We start from the raw sequence: 18,981 nt of genomic DNA, 5'->3' as shown, positions 1-18,981 counted from the left end.
GAATGAGTTAAAAGTCTAATTAAATACCATATAGATTAATCATGTGTTCACTTTTTTATCATTCTCTATATGTGGGATTTGGGACTGCTACAAAAAGTGGAGTTAACATTGTCTTGTTTGGTCTACTCTAAGGGATTTTATAGTAGAAGGCTGTTTGAATCATGTTTTTCACTCTTAGGATTTGCCCTATAGTAACTCTTCAAATAAGTCTTTTGACATCATTTTCACACTTATTGCTCCATTTCCAAAGAGAAAACAAAAACAAGCTTATCATTTATTTATTCCCAACTCTGTGTTTTGGATTTCCTTTGGAGCACTAAACATGCATGTAAACGCCCTAATTGTCTCTTGTTAGCATGCTAGCATTCACGCACCTGTGTCAAACTCATGGCCCGCGGGCCAAAGGTAGCCTGCCACAACATTTTATGTGGCCTGTGAGACAATGCTGAGCGATGTACAAGAGAAAAATGAGGGGCAAACAATGACATGCAGTTTAAAATATGTCCACTTGATGTCGCCAAAGCCGGGCGCTACTCCCATACTGTTTTGCTGACTATTAATCAACCAGAGAAGAGTGAAGAAATGCATCCCAATATTATTTTACCTAAAACCAAAGTCACAGGTGCACTGCTCATGTCAATATGAAAGTACCAAATAAAAAAAAAAAATGGCACCAGAATGACATTGCAGAAGTTGAAAGAAGCTTTAGCTCCTTTTTATAATAGGTTTGAAACCTAAAAGCAATATTCAGGTAAAGCAACATTTTTTTAATTGCTATATCAATCTTGTAAATTAGTATTTGTATGCTATTCTTGTCAATTTCCAGTCTGAGTTTTGGAAATTAATTCAAAAAGAGTTCTTTTTTTACAAATTCAAAGTTGGTAAACACTACAAGAGATGAAATCCAATTTTGATGAATAAAGAACCTCCATAATTGTTTTGTTATAAATCATAACTTGTGAGCCTTGAAAAGATCCCATACCCTCCAGGTAAGGCACACTTTTGATCCCATTATTTTACTAGTCTGGCCCCCGCGAGAATGTTTTTCTCCCGCGTGGCCCCCGAGCTAAAAGAGTTTGACACCCTTGATTAATATTTGGTTTTGTTGTGTTGTTTTGGCATAACAAGTCATACAGTTGCGCTTTCACTTCTGAACGTTCTCGTTTGTACGTCAGCCACAAGGCCCCTGAATGTATCACAGGCTTGTTGAATATGGCTTCTGTGTCTTTTGAGCACCTTTTAACACTGTCTCCTTCAATTTACAGTGCCTTGCAAAAGTATTGCCCCCCCCTTCCCCAAGATTTTGACATGTTGCCATATTTCAGGCTTCGAATTTACAGATTAAAATCTCAAAATATTGTCTAAGAATCAACATTTGGAACTTTTCCAAAACTTTATCCCGGATCTACCCATTGTGTTCTTTGGTCTTCCTGATGCTATCTGTTCTCTGGACCTTAATGACACACAAGTGTACTCTGGTAGTCATTTTTTTCGTCTTTCAGTTAGTTGAGTTGAGAAAACGGGGAGCATTTTTACTTTTTTTGCAACGCCTACTTAAGTCTATTTGTTGTAAACATAATACAGAATGTTAATCATTTGGTTCCCCTTAATGCTCGAGTCTCGCATGTCGTTGATTCTTAGAAAATATATTTAGCCTCAAGTTTGAAGCCACAAATGTGGAAATATGACATCTTGGGAGGGGGGCACATATTACTTCAAAGGTTTTTGATGCGACGGTGTGATTCTTGCGGGCAGGCCGGTGGCGCATATACCTCAAGGCACGATGCTGACGGTCAACACCAGCAGCGGCATCAGCATCAAGTCGGAGCCGGTCTCCCCGGGTCGCGACCGCAGCACGCCTTGCCCTCCGCCAGCTCCGCCGCCCCAGTACCCGGGTTCGCTCCTGAGCCCAGAGCCCCCGACCGGACGCTCGCCAGCCGACAGCGTGAGCAGCAACGCCAGCTCTTTCGAAGGCGGCGACCGCGAAGACCCCAGCGGCGGCGGAGGAGGAGCTCACGGCAACGCGGTGGGGCCGGGCCGCTCCGACTTCAGCCCTTCGCCAGAACAAGAAGGCGGAAACGTGAAGAGAATGCGATTGGACGCCTGGGTCACATAAGCGGCGGCCAAAGGGAAGTTCGGACCACACCTTTAAACACATCACGTACACGTCGTACACGCCACATTTCTGAGGACGTTGCTACACGGATGCCTCAGCACGCGCTTTTACACAAGATTTTAGCCTCAACACGTCTGCGTACGTCGTCAGCCTTCCTGGCAAAGGGATCGGAACAGGCGAGTTTGGACTCTTGGTTGGTCGAATCGCTTTGCTTCAAAAAGGCTTCGTCGCTGCTAAAGCTTTCGGTTGGAGTAATAACTGGAGTAAAGTTGACTCCTGTACTTCAGAATAATGTGACTCCGCTATCCTAATAATTACTTAAAATTCAAAAAGATGGTGGAAATACTGCAAGTAGTAAATCTCGCTTTGGCTTGCTATTTTTCAAACTAAATCAATAACTGTAAATTCAAATACTTAATAGTATTAAATCAAAGAAATACATTAAGCACAAGCAAGCGCACTATTAAAGCTACAGTCCTTTAATTAACCGGCTCAGCAGGCCCCTTTTCTGGGGGAAAAAAAACATTTTAGAAAAGGTATATACAATCACATTAATACAGTTTTACTTTGTTCTCTGTGGAGTTATTTTCCTCTTTACCTTTGGGCTTCATGGCCGATCACACACCTGCCAGTTTGTTTTAGAACAGCCACATGCTTTGTATGTGACGCTGCCCCTTTAAAAGGGCAGGGCTTGGGTCTTACGGTGGCTCTTAATGAAGGGTTAAAAACAAGCAAAAGAAATATGTGTCCCTACGTGGAGGTGATTTAAGTAACTGCTTCAGTGTAGCAGAGTAAAAGTACAGTTTTTTTTTTTTTTTTTTTTTACAAATCGACTCAAGTACAAAATGTCACCTAAGTAAATGTAATTCGTTACTACCTGTGAAAAACCCTGCGAAAAGTGAATATATGCATTGTAGACCCTTCATAAAAGACCCAAAGGGTCGAACTTGGCACAAGAGGACGTCTTTCCCGACGGATAGTATACAGCCGTGACAAAATAACTGTAGACATGAGAACACAGAAATGCGGTTGAATAAAGTCTTAACTGTCAATATACTGTACAAAATTGGAGGGCTTTTCCTTTCAGTGTAAGAAAGCAATTTAGAGATACAAGATGTTAGCGTGCAGCTAGCCAGCCTACCTTTCCAGTCGAGCCAGGTTTCTAACCAGTTGTATCTCCAGGTCATCCGTTTTATGGATACAGGCTCGACGGGGGTAGTAACTTTTAAGCCGACCGAAATGTTCTAAAACCTGGAAGGAACCCACTACCCCGAAACACAGAACCGAAGAAGCCTTTTTGTACCGAAAACTTCAACCAACCAAAAAGAAGTCCACTCAATTTTGACAGAAAATGTTTGTCCCTCACCTCCATTAGTCTAATCCGCATTTGAAACATGTCCATTTTTCAGAAAGTCCCTCCCTTGCTGCACTTTTTTTTCAGTGTATTTTTTGCAAGCGCCTCAAGCCAACGTAGTCCTCGGAATGCCAAACCAAACATTTGTGGCTCTTGTGGGCGTCATGCAGATGTGCTGTTGTGGCTTTTCTTCTTCTTGGTATCGGTTCTTGAAAATCCCTCACTTTGTAAAAGACTCGACGCTTCTTCACGGGAGTGTCCTCTCTGCGCACGAGCTAGCCTACCCTCGTCGTACCCCCAAAATAAACACTTTTTTTTTTAATATATATATTTCTAACGCATCCGTTAGTATCTTAGCTTAAAGCGCGTATATGTACATATAAGTATATTTGCATTGACTTTGCTAGCTAGGCTTTCAAAAAAAGTCGATTCAGTGGATAAATCCCAGGGATGTCAAACGTTGGAAAATTTCATCCAGGGCACCATCGAATTTACAGGTCGTTTCTATCAAGTGATGTTTAAGTAAATGTTATCTCTATGCTCTTCGGCCGCCAGAGGGCAGTTTTGCTTTTATATAGCGTGACGAGTTGTTTCAACTGCATTCAGTGTTGTGATTTCAAGGTTTGAAAAGTGCTTGAAATCTTTGCCATGTTTCTTAGGTTAGGTGTTGGGCTTCACATAAGGGTTTAAACTTATGCTTACAAACTAGGATTGGGGCTACGGTTAGAAGCAAATGTTTAGGGTCTTTATTAAGGTATTAAATGGAATTTATGGTTCTAAAATAAGGTCGGTTAAAAGTGGAGTTCGTTTTAGATGGTAGGGTTAGGAACTAGGGTTTGAGCTCCATATTAGTTCTAAACAATGTGGGGTTCCAAAACAGGTGGAGTGACAGTCTTAGAAAACGTTGAAAACTAAATTTGAAAAAGGGGTACGAACCCCGTTAGCATTTAATCCCAAACATGATAATCTTTTTGTCACCTTGTCATCCCTGATTATAACGTGTTGGGTGAATGATAAAATACCCAAAACAAAGTAAAACAAATCTGGACTCGACGGCCTTCTACTGATCCGGCCCGCCCGAGGACAGAAACCCAGTTTGACATCCCCGGTCTATCCGCTATATAATTATTGATAACGAGCGTGACGTGGATATTTTTGGCTAGCGTACCCTACTTAGCGCCCGCTTGGTCGTGTCGTCATTTTTTGCTACGCACTCGGCACGCACGCAGAGCTAACGCTCACACCCTCACTGCCCCTTCACGTTAGCCTAGCTTATCATATCTAGACAAACATTTAGCCCTTTTTCTACGACAAACGAGTAAAGGAGATTGTTTGATGTCATTTGAATAGGAATTTGTTTTGTCGCTATGATTTCAGTGTGTGTGTGTGTGTGTGTGTGTGTGTGTGTATACAAGTTTAGTCCAAAATAGATGCGGTGATGTCTAAGGCCCCGAACAGTAACCCTGGATCATGCCTAATCGTTTGACTGTTAAGTGCACGTGAGGCAGCGCTTAGCTGTGTTGTAACACTCGATTTGAAAAATCCGAAAAGGGGGGAAAAACAAGAATGGGCATCCGATTTGGGCAGAGTTGTGAAATAAAGCTCTGTGAGACTGTTATTGCATTACAACACAAAGCATTTTGAAATAGGTTTTATTTTGAAAACATGAAAATCCTTCATCGACAATATAAAAAATTGAGTCGTAACCCTACTTGATTAGACAATCAATGTAATCATGAAGTAAGCCCATCTTTCAGAGACAGCTCTTAATAGGACAAAAACATGGAAGCGCAGGTTGCCAAAATGTTAAACAGCAAGTACATTTTTGCCAGCCAAAACCACAGAATTTTCTGTACCGGATTATAAGGCAAAATCGTCATATTTTTCATATGAGGTGGCGCACTGGAATGGAATGAAAACTACTCTATTCATTCCTGCACAATTTATAAAAAAGGTACATTATATTTCAATGATCGATCGGTTCGAAACTCAAAACATTGTACGCAACGGGCATTGAACCCGGGTCACGGCAGTGAGACTGCTGAAAATCTAACCACTTGTGATTCAAGATTCTTTGTCATTACCATAAAATATGCCAATGACGTATTTGCAAAGCAAAGATACAACGTTCACAAAGGGAAGCTAGAAACAGGATACAAATGAAATCCTAAACACGCAAAATCCATTCTGATAGTCGACGTGCGAAAAAGCATTCTATTTCATCATCAGACCATTTTTCCTCACCGTGCCCAAAATCAATGTTAGAGACTGGAGAAAATAAAAAGTCTTATTCTGTCTGAGAAAGGACAACTTTTGTTTTCTCCAGTCTTTAACATTTTGTTTCTGGCACCCAGAGTAAAATACTGTGATACGGAGCTAGAATTGAATGCTTTTGCGTCATCTGTATCACCGGTGGTCTAGCGGTTAAATATCGGCGCTCGCTTTGAACTGGGTTCGATTTCCGTTGCCATGATTTTTCAATATATTCCAATCTTATATAGTGTACCTTGCAGTATCATATACAAAGTTCGCACAGGTGCTTAGAATTCTTTAAAATGCTCGAATTTTTAATGTAGTTTGAAGAACTGAAAAGTGCTTGAATTTTGGGTGGGAGAAGTCGATGTTTGAAATGCCACTGCTACTGCTCTCTGGTGGCTTTGCGTTGCCATTGCATTTCTTCCCCCGTGATGAACTGCAGCGGACATTCAATTGATCGGCATATATTTCAATTTTTACTCAAGATCTAAAAGTAATGTCTTGACAAATATACATTCAAAATGTATTTGTAGCTCTGCAAAACAGTTCTTCATGTAAAGGTATTGCAGATATTAGAAAAGTCCTTAAGTGTTTGAATTTGGCCATGGAAAGGGTAGACAAACCCCGCATATAACACTCATTTTTGTATATCTGTCGAGTTTGAGTATTTTACGTACGCCTTATAGTGTGGAAAAATACACTTGATTTGAGCTTGGCGACATGACATAGGTACTATTTATTTGGAGCGAGCATCCGTAAACCACACAATCTGGAAATGCACCAATTAAAACAGTGTACTGCTTCTAAGGTTTTTTGAGATTATAGTCACAAGATTACACAACTAGGCTAGCAAAATAGTTTTTTTTCAATGTCCAATTAAACCTTTCAATGTTTATTGGACCACAAGGACATATTTAAGCAAATTCTTTAAATTGAAGTGTACAAAAAAATGGAAGGAAAAGTGATACACAACGTCTGCCAACGATTAGCTCCATTCTGCTCGGTATAAAATTCGACAATCTCAGTTAGGAACAAAGTGACAAAGCCGGAGCGTCCCTGTTACATATGTGCCGATTTGGCACTTTTTACATTGTGAATTTGATTTTGTTTTTAGGAAAGCATCCATCTTTTCGGACATCCAAATAACAATTTCCTCTTTTGTTCCTCGCACGCTCGGACAATGCGGTTTTAGCAAATGCAATAAAAGGAACGTACCAGTTAAATGCTGCAGTTTTCATCCAGATATAGAATATATTTATAACGAAAAAAATTGGTGGAATTTGACATGTAGACGCATGGGACACAGGTAAACCGTTATGTCACGTGCAGTCAGAATGATGTAGCAAATTAAAAAAATACTAAAGATGAAATTTATAGCTAATATATTGTGTTGAGCTAGTCTGCTATGGGTTTTGATGTAAAGATGTTTTGCCGTTTTGGTTTTTTCTTGAACGATATACAGTTTGTGTATATTTTCATATACAACAAAGTATGCACTGATGTTATTGAAATTCTATACCGCTTTTACAGGAAAAGTGTTTGTTGTACCAAAGTATCCAAGTCCCTTGAAACCCTCTCCTTTTTGCGTATGTTTTATTGTATTTTATATATTAAACGACAAACGGGAGTGAAAAGGATACGCGGGCTCGTCTCTTATTTGCCGTTTTGGGGGTATGCGATCCACTTTGGACACGGGTTGCTGAAAGTATTGGGCACTCCAAGAACTTTGTCATATTTCAGGCTTCAAATGTGAAGCTGAAAGTTCAAAAGACTTTCCAAATAACACGTGGGACAATCGTGAAATGGAACCACTTTTTGAGCATTTTATGTTCGATTTAAAACAACAAAAAACTGAAGATGCAAACATTGGGCCAAGGGACCTCTGAAAGATCCCAATTTCAACTGAAATGACTAGCAGTGACCGAATGTGTCATTATGTCTCAGTTTAAATGCACCAGGTCTGTGAAATGATCACAGCGTTATGTAGACCAAACAACAAATCGGGCAGGTCCAGGATAAAATTGCAGGAAAGGGATACAAGAAGATTTTGCAAAATTGATTCATCGGTTGGAGCACTGTGTAAGCAATAATATTAAAACAGAGGGCATAAACCCACCATCTAAACTCTCAGCCCAAACAAGGAGAAAACTAATCAGAGGAGCAACCAAGTGGCAGGGCCATGATCACATTGGATGACCTGCAGACAAATAAAGGAAGAGTGGGACAATTTGTTCATAAGGTAACCATGAATCATGCTCTGCATATATCTGTCCTTTATGGAAGAGTGGAAAAGAAAAAGAACACCATTAAAAAAAAGCTTGTTTGGCATTTGCACGAAGCCACAAATGTGGAAAGGGTATGCTCTGGTCAAATGAGACCAAAATTGAACTTTCTACTTTTTATTTGAGCACAATATAAAATATGTTTGGTTTCTGTTCATGATTTTGTCTCACATGTTGTTGATTCTTAGAACATATTTGGAGGGTTTTTCTTATTCTAAAAGTTTGAAGCCTGCAATCTGGCAATAGGGGCCAATACTTTAGCAAACCATTTTTAGTGATCAACAGAAGCAAACTATTTGCAAATTTTCTTTGTCGTATAAAAAACGACTTATGTACAAATGCTTTTGAGGGCGGAGGGCTTCTTACTTGTTCAGCCCCACCAACGTTTCTGAGGAGGCGGGGCCGTGGTGGGCGGAGCCACGTCAAAAATGGCTTCGGGCCCCGCGGACGAAGACACGAAATAAAGATTAGCGGCGAGCATGACCAGCATGGGGAAGAAGGAAAGGCCGAAACCCAGACCTCGGACGCTGCTGCCCAGGGACAAGCACAACCAGTAGATCAACCTTGAAGTAGAAGAAGAAGAAACGTATCAGTTCCATTGAAGGTAACAAAGATGTCTCAATGAAGGGAATTGGCGTAGATTCTGGACCACGGAACGCACTCCATTCAAAGCCGCGTGTGCAGATTCAAGAAAGAAATGCAACTTTGTGTTATCAAGAGCTGCCCCGCAGCATTAAAAAGGAACTCGTTTTTGTCTTTAGCTAACCTATATTTTAACATATATTTGATAAAAAATGGAAAACACATGAAGACACTCCTTTGCAGACTGTTTAAATCAATTAGCCCAGCAAGAGAAAAGGGGGGAATAATAAAGAGAAAAATGGAATGAGCGCTGAGAAAAAGTGGGATCAAGTACAAGACTGAGAAGGAAGTGAAATGGAGACAAAGAAAAGGAGAAGTAGAAAGAAGGAAGGACAAAAGTGACAGGAAAAAAAATACAGAGAAAAATGTTATGGAGAAAACACGCCATGCTGCATTTAAAGTCGCATTGTTTAAAACAGGCATGTCAAACATTCGGCCCCGCGGGATGATTTTATCTGGCCTGGAGAAGATTCTGAGCATGTCAAAAAAAAGTGAGTCTATAGGTCAGAAGTGTCAGTAATTTTAGCTCAAGGTAAACAGATTCAAGCAAAAGAGAAAAAAGTGTGTGAGAAAAATTAATGGAGAAAGAAAGAAGTCTTAAAAGTATAGGAAAGGGAAAAAGAGCGAAAGAAAACACTTATGACAGAGAAGGAGAAAGAAAAGAGACCAAGAGAAAAGAAAGGAAGATAATGAGGGGAGAGAAGCATAAAGAGAGGGGGGGAAAAAGAAAAACACCTACAGTGTGTTTTTAAGAGTAGTGCCCGGCTTTAGGCAACATCAAGTGGACATCATTGAAAAACGGGCTCGTTTTTGTTTAGCACTTCTCTTAAAGCGTTATCTTGCGGGCCGGAATTCGATTTGTTGGCAGGCCTGCTTTCTGCCCACAGGCTGCAAGTTTGATTCGCATGCCCTATGTCGTTTCTTTCAAAAACTGATATTTTTAAATGAAAGCAATTCAAACTGTATTCCCTGAACTTGTAAAATGAACGAGGTCATGTATTCAATGCCAAACAAGATTTTTCTCGACCGTCTAGAGAAGCTCCCTTGTCATCCGTGATTCTAATACGTAGGGTAGGCTGAATGATGTGGCACAATACTGGAAAACCAAGATAAACATTTGGAGTGGACCTTCTTTCACTGATTTGAATCCGGCCCCAGAACCCTACAGATTTCCATCCCTGGTTTAAAGGGTTGCGGCCCGTGGTCTACGGTAAGGACCCGCGTCCGCGTTACCTCCCGAAGACGAAAACGACGGTAAGCAGCGGAACGATCTTGAGGAGGTCGTGGCTGACGTAGGAGGCCACCACCGCCAACTGCAGGAAGTAGAAGAGGAAGAGGCCCACCGATTGGCTGACGTAATGCCTGTGCAGCGACACCTTCCCGTGGGGAGCTTTGTCGCGGAAACTAGGCGTCGCCTGGCCGTAGCGGGCCCTGGCCACGCCCTGCACCACTACGCCTGCGGCGAGAAAGACAGGAGGCTAAGCGCCGTAGCCATAACCCCCGTCGCAACCCGCTACTTACCGAGCATTATGGGCACCGAAGCGAAGACGGCGCAGCGGAGGGCGTACACCACCCTGTGGGGGGCACTGCCCATCGGCGGCGAGTCGAAGGGCAAGAGCGCGTAACCGCCCCACACCAGGAAGGGGAAGACCAGCGCTGCAGAGGCCGTCCACAAAGCCAGTTTCAGCTTCTCGCTGCACAGGTCGTCGCACGTGTCTGCCAGGAATACAGCCAACACCTTTGACTCTCCACACGTTTTCTCCTTGGATCTACACAATTCACATAGGTCGCCCTTTGACTTCAAAACAAATTTCTACAAATGTAGAAATTTTGATAGCGGATAAAAGAAATGTTACTTTTTAGTTAGCAGATTTTGTGCGGCGTCGTATATAATATCACACAAGCTCCACACCAATCAAAAGAACGTTATAATTTTGGTTGACTTTGATTACTTATAAAATAAAATTAGGTGATTATCTTACTTCTTGCGCATACTTAATACTTGAGAGGTTTTACGATCAACAATCTTTTTCTGTGAATGGGCTGCTATAAAAAGGACATGTACACCGCCTTTCTCCCTCAACAACAATCGTTTGCAAACATGAGAAGGGTTCTATAAGTTGGCAGGAATGCTAGAAATGCTTGAATTTTATTGTTGTGTTTGAAGGATTGAAAAGTGCCAGAATTTTAGGTGAAGTGCTTCCAAATGCTGGAAATTGCCATGTTTCCCGACAAGTCTGCTTAGAATTGATGTCCACACTGCCCTCAAGTGGCCATTTTTGACATTGCATTCCTTCTTCCCTTTAACCTCAGCTGGCATTAGTTTGTATGGCATTGTCCTATGAAGAGTCATCGCCCCCTACCAAAAGGACCAGTGCATGCTACATCTAAACAGGGCATTATGTAATGTGTATTAGGGCAGAAATTACATAACACTTTAGGGAAGTGTTTCCCAGTGGTAAATTGTAACTTCCTGCAACTGACATTGTAAGCTACATATTATATTATATATTAATAATTTTTACCCAACACATATCAGGAGAGATTTGTCTTAAAAATCAGGCGCACGATTATATATGTCTATGTATTAGCGGATCTGCAAAATACATGATTCACACGAGATTTCTTCCTTAAATAGTATTGGATACAGTGGAAAATTGCTTTGAAAGTCTTGAAAAAGTGCTTGAATTTGGATATGAAAAAGGTGTACAAACCCCGTGATTGCCTTACTCACATTCTTTGTCCTGCAATTCGTTCCAGCGGTCAAAGGGTGCCGCTATTTGTGACTCCCCGTCCTTCACGGTTTTATGGTCTTCGTTGTCCGTGCGCGTGTCCAGTCGGCTTTCTTGTGTTACCAACTCACTGGACTGCCGCTGCACAATTTTCACCTCCGGGGTAATCCCCATGGCCCCTTTCTCCGAGACCCAATAAGACTCGTCCTCCTTATTCTCTGCTTCTTCTTCGTCGTCTGCCAGAAAACCGTCTCCTTTGCAGTCCCTCGGCGACACGGGCACGTCGTCCCTCCACTGGTCACCCTCTGGCATGCTCCGGCGCCATTTGGCGATGCCGCCATCGTCCTGGTCCTCCGGTTCGAAAACAAAGTCCCCCAAAGAGACCCGGTCCGTGTCTTCGCTCTTCTTCTCCCTGTCGCCGGGCCAGGGCAAGGTGACGTCGCCGGCTCCTGGAACCTCCTCTTCCTCGACTTTTATTTTTCCTCTATTATCATCATCAGCATCACCTTCAACCTTTTTTAATTCTTCTTCTGCAGCCTTGTTAGTTCCCGTCAGCTGAACTTGTGCAATTGTGGCAACCGGCAAGAGCAGGGCCAGCTCCTCTGCAGCTGGCACTTGACTAGACATGCTAGCGTTGATATTTGAAGGGTCCGGTGTTAAGGGGGAAAAAATATATATCAGAAATACTTCCTCTTCATACTCAATGGCATTATTTATTTCTCCTGTGTGGAGACAAAACATTTCAAATTAATACAAAAAGTACAGAGACCCCATGCTACTTTGCACTTTGGTTACTGCTGGTTCACAGCTTTGGAATTGAATTTTTATTTTATTTTTTATTGTTACTTAAAAGGTATTGTGCATTGTGAAATGCAGCATACAACACACAGTAAATGCTGTCACAGGGGCAGGTTGTATGTGTGTCTGGGGTGAGCGTGACTATGATAGGCTGGTCAATGTGGCCACCAAAAGGAACTGCTTTTAACAGCTTGTTACAATTAAAATAAATGCATTAATTAAATCAGAGCCAAAAGAGCACAAAAAATGGTGATCACCAGCAGGTGCTCAGTGGATTGTTAGCGGGTATGGGAAGGGACTGAGGCAGCGTCGAAGGGAAGCCAATAGCGAGGCTGATGGTCCAGCCTACAGCTATGGAACAAGCCACCCCTGCCGAGCATCCATCCACCCAACGCCAGATCGCCAGACCCATGAAACAGATGACCTGGAACTACAACTCGTGGGAAATGGCTACATTTGGGACATTATTGCTTTTTAACCATTGCCGAAAAAAAGTTAACCGATGCTAGCATGCAGCTAGACAGTTTGATCCTAAATCACTTTCTTGCACTAAAAATAAAAGCCCTCCAATTTTGATGTACTTTTATTCATATCGACAATAAAGAGCATCCATTCAACTGCAATTCTGTGTTTTTATTTTTGGATCCATGATTGTTATTTTGTTAGAGTCATATACTCTGTCAGTAAGGACGTCATCTCGAGGTAAGTTTGACCCTTTGCGGCTTATGGAGGTGCCACGCTACTTGGCGGATTTTTACGATTCGTGAACGGTTCTGGTCCCCATTAAGTGCAATAACTGAGGAATTATTGTATGTTCAATATGGTTTCATGCCCTCCGGTAGGCGCTACAGGTCCCTAAAAACAAGGACAAAAGAGCACAGGCTCACAGTTTTTTCCCAATGGCCATCAACCACACAACACAGAACTGAAGAACTGAAAATATATCGATTCTTTGTCGTGACGTCACGTTGGCAGAATGAGAGCCATGGAGGACGGCAAGAGCTACTTGAAAGCACGGCAGTTAAGTTGAAACAAATACCAATTATCACGACACAAGAAATAACCATCACTTTTTACCATGGTGTTTTGTTATTCAGTGGGCAAGGTTCTAAGGCCAAATTGGAACTTTTTTTTTTGCTTTTATTCAGCCAGTATATACCATAAACATGATATATACCAGAAATCATTTGACACGCGAACCTCTCGACGTGAAGCGTCGCCTTCGATCGGCGCCGGGTTTCTAGACCCAACTGCTGTGTTGGGAGTCCTTAGGTGACCAAACCCCCCACTTCCAACCCTTAATGCCGAGCGCCAAGCAGGGAGGCAATGAGTACCAATGTTTTAAGTCTTAGGTATGACTCGGCCGAGGCTTGAACCAGCGACCTCCCAGTCTCGGAGCGGGCGCCCTACCATCTAGGCTACCGAGCAGGTGAGGACGGCAATGTTTATCTGCATTCCTCACGTATTCAGGGATTTGCAAGGAAACATTTTTTTACAACGAATGTTTTATGTACCGTATTTTCCGCACTATAGGGCGCACCGGGTTATAGGGCGCACCCCGAAAAAATAGTTTTTGGTCCTATATTTGACATACATTAGACGCACCGGATTACAAGGCGCTACAATGGGAACATGGACAAAACAGTCAGATAGTTCAGTCCAACTTATTACCCCCTTAACATTCCGAAAGCTTGCAAAGAAGCAAATACGTGTCGTAGACACGTGCGGATGCGGTGTCCGTACGATGTCACTCAAACGCATCGTTCCAAATATCATTTGGAAGGTTAAAGTCTTGGGATTCAAGAAATGCCAACCATTCCTGAGTTTCTATTTTCTTTTTCGCTCGCAACTTTACTGTGCATATGACAATAAACACTTGGAATTGAGTTTAATTTAAAAATAGACACTCCATTCCATCCATTATCTGCACCGCTTATCACACAAACATCGAGTTCAGTCTGAAACAAGATACAGGGAAAATATATAGCCGGAGTAGCTCACCGAAGTCGTTGTGTTCAATAATAATGTGCAGCCATGGTCCTCTTATATCCGTGAGTGTAGTAAATCCAGGAGAATAAAATATTTACAAATACAGAATAGTAAAAAATGCTTTCTCTATGCCGTCAACCCCACGTGCGATTCACATTCATCTTTTTCGGCCAATTGCAGGCTGTGTTTTGCCGCTTAAGCCTATGCCAGCCTGTAAATGATAAAAAGGATCCGCCCCTTTACCTTTAACTTTAGCCAATAGTGATCGATTCAAATGATGATTGACACATTGGCAGGGAAATGAAACGCCGGCATATGTATCCCAGCATACACCGCGGACCACATCGTCTACGAGGAAGAATCTAGTCGGCGGCTGCTTGCCTTTGTTGCGAGACCTTGCGACTTAATATTGATCCATATATAAGGCGCACTGTATTATAAGGCGCATGGTCAGTTTTTGAAAAAAATAAAGGCTTTTAGGTGCGCCTTATAGTGCAGAAAATACGGTACGAGTCACGTCAAAGACACTCAATTTACTGTAATAAGTTAGCTAGTGCTAACTAGCTATGTTAGCATTTTCCCGTTGCCATTTCTTACTACGTGAATGAGCTGGTTTTGTTGCGATTAACCAGGGATTTAAAACAGTAATCTTCCGAATATCAAATTTATTGAAAACTGTTGTGTGCTCTACCATGAAGCTTATTTACGCCAAAATGAAATTTCAAATGCTCAACAGATAAAACGGGAGACCAGCATTCAGAAGATAAAACGTCATATTGGGGGATTGTATGTAGGGATTTTTGTACAAGGTACAAATGCCTCCGGCTTTACTTTTCTTTTACATCCCCTAAAAAAATTAGAAAGAAGGTCGTTTCAGTAACGTTTTTGCAAGGGGGACATTTCACGCCGGGGATAGCAATTTACCGAAGCGCACCGAAGAAAAACTGTTCAGCATCCAGATTTTTATAACCTTTTAGATCAGCGCTGGTGTATGTGGATACTCCATTTACAATACAGTGGTACTGATCATATGGATTGAAGTCAGGCAGACTGGACGAATGGGTTAGATGTGTGAATATGTCAGTAGAAAGACGGTATGGGTCAATAGCAAGCCAATTTCTCTAAATAGCGCCCTTTGCGCTTTCCGACAAAGTGAGCCACCTCATCAAACAGCTGCGCAATATTCGTTTTACTAGGCATTGCCAATGGTGTTAAATGAATGAATGAATTAAAACTTTATTCGAACATTAAAATAAAAACAGAACAAAAACAAAAACTCAACAAAATAAAATTACATAATATGTTCGAAAAGGGGTAGTCAGAAGCAAATCTGTATATTCCCTACCCCTACATCTTCCCTATTAAACACACCAATTATATAACAACAATTGTAATACTATTAATAATAACAGTTATGGTATAACAACAGCAACAATAACAAAAAGTTAGTCATGGTTCCAGACGCACTCGTATCACTCATACCCGATTTTCTTCATCCCTGTATTCCGTCAGGAATGTTTTTTTGTATTTAAATTTCAACAAGTGAATAGATGGACATCGTTTGATCTTGTCTTGCAAACCGTTCCAGACCTTGACTCCACACACAGACACACACATACTTCTCCTGGTGGTTCTCACCTTTGGGATCATTAATTCACTACAGCCCCTCAAGTTATAATTCCCTTCTTTCAAGTGAATAGTTTATGGATCTTTTCTGGCACTATGTTTTTGTTGACCTTAAATAGCAGTTGTGCAGTGAAAAATTTTACTCAATCATCCAACTTTAATAGTTTGGACTGCAGGAATAAAATATTAGTATGATCTCGATATCCTACCCTGTGTATGGTTCTAATTGCACATTTTTGGAGGATAAAAAGGGTCTGCAGTGAACTTTTGTAATTATTGCCCCAGACTTCTGCACAATGTGTTAAGTATGGCAGAACTACAGAACGATATAATAAATACAATGCATTATAGTTTAAAATGAATTTGGCTTTATTAATTATTGAAATGCTTTTAGATACTTTAGTTTGTATGTGTCTGATGTGTGTTTTCCAGCTTAATTTATTGTCTATTATGACCCCTAAAAACTTTCTGATACAGTGTCTATTGCAGCACCATCCATTTTAACTTCTAAATCTTGATTTGCCTTTGGTTTTATTTGAATTTAAAGATAATTTATGTATATCCATCCCTACTTTTAGGTTAATTAATTCACGATTAATGCAGGTTACCAAATCAATATAGTTATCATTTGAATAGAAAATGTTAGTCTCGTCTGCAAATATTACTATTTTCAATAGTTTTGAAACATTAAAAATATTGTTGATATATATATTAAATAACTTTGGACCCAGGATAGAACCCTGTGGTACTCCACAACAGATGTCCAAATATTCAGATGAAAACTCTTCCATTTTTACATATTGCTTCCTCCCCGTCAAAGAACTTTGAATCCATTGCAAAGCCACGCCCCTGATGCCATATCTTTCCAGTTTTTTAATAGTACATTATGATTAATGGTATCAAATGCTTTTTTTAAAGTCCATTAATACCCCGACTGCGTTGCTCTTTTTTTCTATGCTATTGGTGATTTCTTCTACTGCATCAATAATAGCCATTGTTGCTGATCTGTTTGCTCTAAAACCATATTGACTTTCATTAATCAATTTATGTTTATCTACAAATTGTTCTAGTCTATTATTGTAAAGTTTATCTAATATTTTTAGAGAACTGAGGAAACAGGTCAATGGTTTCACGATGCTATTTATAATTTGCTTAACTAGTACCATATCGATGTCAAAACAATCCATAGACGTTTTGTTTTTACAGTTGTTAACCACGTCTAAGATTTCGGATTCCATAACCCCAGATAAAAACATTGTCTTGGAGTTCATTTTTATCAGTGACTCAAATTCCTTACTACTGCACTCTGGGATATTTGTAGCGAGCTCTGTTCCAACATTTACAAAATAACTATTGAAATTCTCCACAACTTGATTTAAATTATAATTGTGACTGTTCTTATCAATAAAATAGTTTGTATATGCATTACTTACATTCTTTCCTTTTATTATACTATTTAATGCATCCCAAATACCTTTAATATTACTTTTGTTACTATGCAATAAATTGGTATAGTATAATTTCTTGTTCGCTCTTAATATTCCTGTCAATTTGTTTTTATACGTTTTATATCCAGATTCGGCTTCCTCGGTTATTAGTTCAGTAAATTTTCGATATATTTTTTTTAAAAATAGTGTAGCTTTTTTGTGGTTGTTGTCTATGGGCCTTGTCCACTCTTTAATAGAGGTTTATTGCCGTCCGTCATGGTGTCGTCACGTGGTTAAGTCACGAGTGCGGCGCAAATGGTCAATATTCCACAAGCTATTTGGCAATTTTTGAACCTGCTAAATGTTATTTACTACTCTTCATTGCAATTTGTTAGATGCACCATTATAACTTTGTTGTAAACATTTTGGTCTATCCTGACCGTCTCATCTTTCTCTCTTGTTAAAGTCGTTATTGTATTAATGTGACATGTCTAATATTGTTGCATATAAATGTTTCACAACGTTGGTATCAATGACAACAAATACAATTGAATTAAATAGCGTTGGAAGAAAATGTGGATATGTTCTTGCTCAAACTTGTATCATGTGTTTTGAAAGGATCGTCTTTCAAATTGGTGAAAGGGAATGTCAGCAAAGTCGCTTCGGGTTTCAGAAGTCAAATTTCAAATGCCATTCGGTCATTATAGAGAGACACAGAGAGAGAAAAAAAGGAGAGTAAGAGAAAGAAAAGGTGGGAGAAAAAGCAAGAGAAAGAAAATTAGAAAGGAAAGAAAAAAAAGTAGGAAGGAAATAGAGAGTGAAAAAAATAGAGAAATAGAAATAAAGGGAGACTGAAAGAGAAAAGAGGAAAAGGGAGCATGAGTTGGGAGAAAAGGGGGGAAAAAAGAAACAAGAAACTGTGAAAAGCATTAAAAATATAGAAAAAAAGCAAAAAAAAGCGGGGCGGCAGTGGCTCAGGAGGTAGAGCGCAGTTGGAATGTGTGTTACATGTCTAAGTGTCCTTGGGTAAGACACTGAACACCTAATGCCCCCAATAAGCAGGCTAGTGCCTTACATGGCACTTTCATTGGGAAATGTGAAGCACACTGTAAAGCGCTTTGGGAAGTCTTGACTTGAAAAGCACTATATAAATGCAGATCATTTCCTTTCATTTCATTTCATTTCAAAGAGAAAGAATGAAAGGGACGAACATAAAAGGGAGATAATAATACAGCTAGTCGCCAGGCTTTGGCGACATCAAGTGGACCCATTCAAAACATCTTGTTTTTCTCTAGCGCTCCTCGGTGCTGTCTGGAGGGCCGAAAAGAAGAGGGCAAAAGCTAGACTTTGACCAAAAAAACCTGAACACAAAGTGTTTGAAGGGGCAAACTTGGTCTATTTGGCGTCAAAGAAGTGACTTCTCTTTAATAAATAAAACGAAAAAAACAACAAATTCAAAGTCACAAAACAAACAGGCTGGTTTAGCCATATCGACGAAGCTATGCTAGCTTGCTAATCGACGAGAGCAGAGGAATGCCAAGTTTCCAGTTGGAAACTTTTTCGAAGACAAACGACAGCAACCATTCCACTCACCTGGTCGCTTCAAACTAGCCCGCGTGAGTCCAGTTCGGCTTCGGGCAGATATCCAACTTGTGTTTGTTTGCCGTCTGTTCGGTTCGAGCGGAAGCGAAGAAAAAAGGAAAGAGCAGGACAGGTGTGGCAGGTGCACGCCATTACGCCTACATTGTGACGTCATCGA

General features: G+C 40.7%; 2 protein-coding genes across 9 annotated transcripts in view; one reads left to right on the top strand and one right to left on the bottom strand.

Annotated features, from left to right (window-relative positions):
* The window catches only part of LOC148371286 (myocyte-specific enhancer factor 2D homolog), a 23,157-nt gene extending 20,366 nt beyond the window's left edge, over positions 1-2,791 (top strand). For all 6 annotated transcript variants that reach the window (XM_088329289.1, XM_088329293.1, XM_088329290.1 and 3 more), the window contains one exon: positions 1,756-2,791. In XM_088329289.1, coding sequence (XP_088185415.1) covers positions 1,756-2,116 — 361 coding nt within the window. In that variant the 3' untranslated portion in view covers positions 2,117-2,791. The remainder of the gene's footprint in view (positions 1-1,755) is intronic.
* Positions 1-18,981, bottom strand: part of LOC148371285 (uncharacterized) — a 21,879-nt gene extending 2,898 nt beyond the window's left edge. For 2 of the 3 annotated variants that reach the window (XR_015849790.1, XM_088329296.1), the window contains exons 1-5: positions 18,816-18,981; positions 11,385-12,104; positions 10,172-10,366; positions 9,884-10,106; positions 8,375-8,571 (exon numbers count right to left, since the gene is read on the bottom strand). Coding sequence is in view for 2 of the 3 variants with exons in the window: in XM_088329296.1 (XP_088185422.1) it covers positions 8,379-8,571; positions 9,884-10,106; positions 10,172-10,366; positions 11,385-12,104; positions 18,816-18,978 (1,494 nt within the window). In the remaining variant the exon portion in view is untranslated. Of the gene's footprint in view, positions 1-5,108; positions 8,572-9,883; positions 10,107-10,171; positions 10,367-11,384; positions 12,105-18,815 lie in introns of those variants that run through there. The other variant, XM_088329295.1, reaches the window with a different exon arrangement.

This window comes from Urocampus carinirostris, chromosome 2, assembly GCF_059441175.1.
Source record: "Urocampus carinirostris isolate Australia breed hairy pipefish chromosome 2, RoL_Ucar_1.0, whole genome shotgun sequence".
Lineage (NCBI taxonomy): Eukaryota > Metazoa > Chordata > Actinopteri > Syngnathiformes > Syngnathidae > Urocampus > Urocampus carinirostris.
The sequence above is the reverse complement of the archived record's forward strand: the minus strand, read 5'-3'. Positions and strand labels throughout refer to the sequence as shown.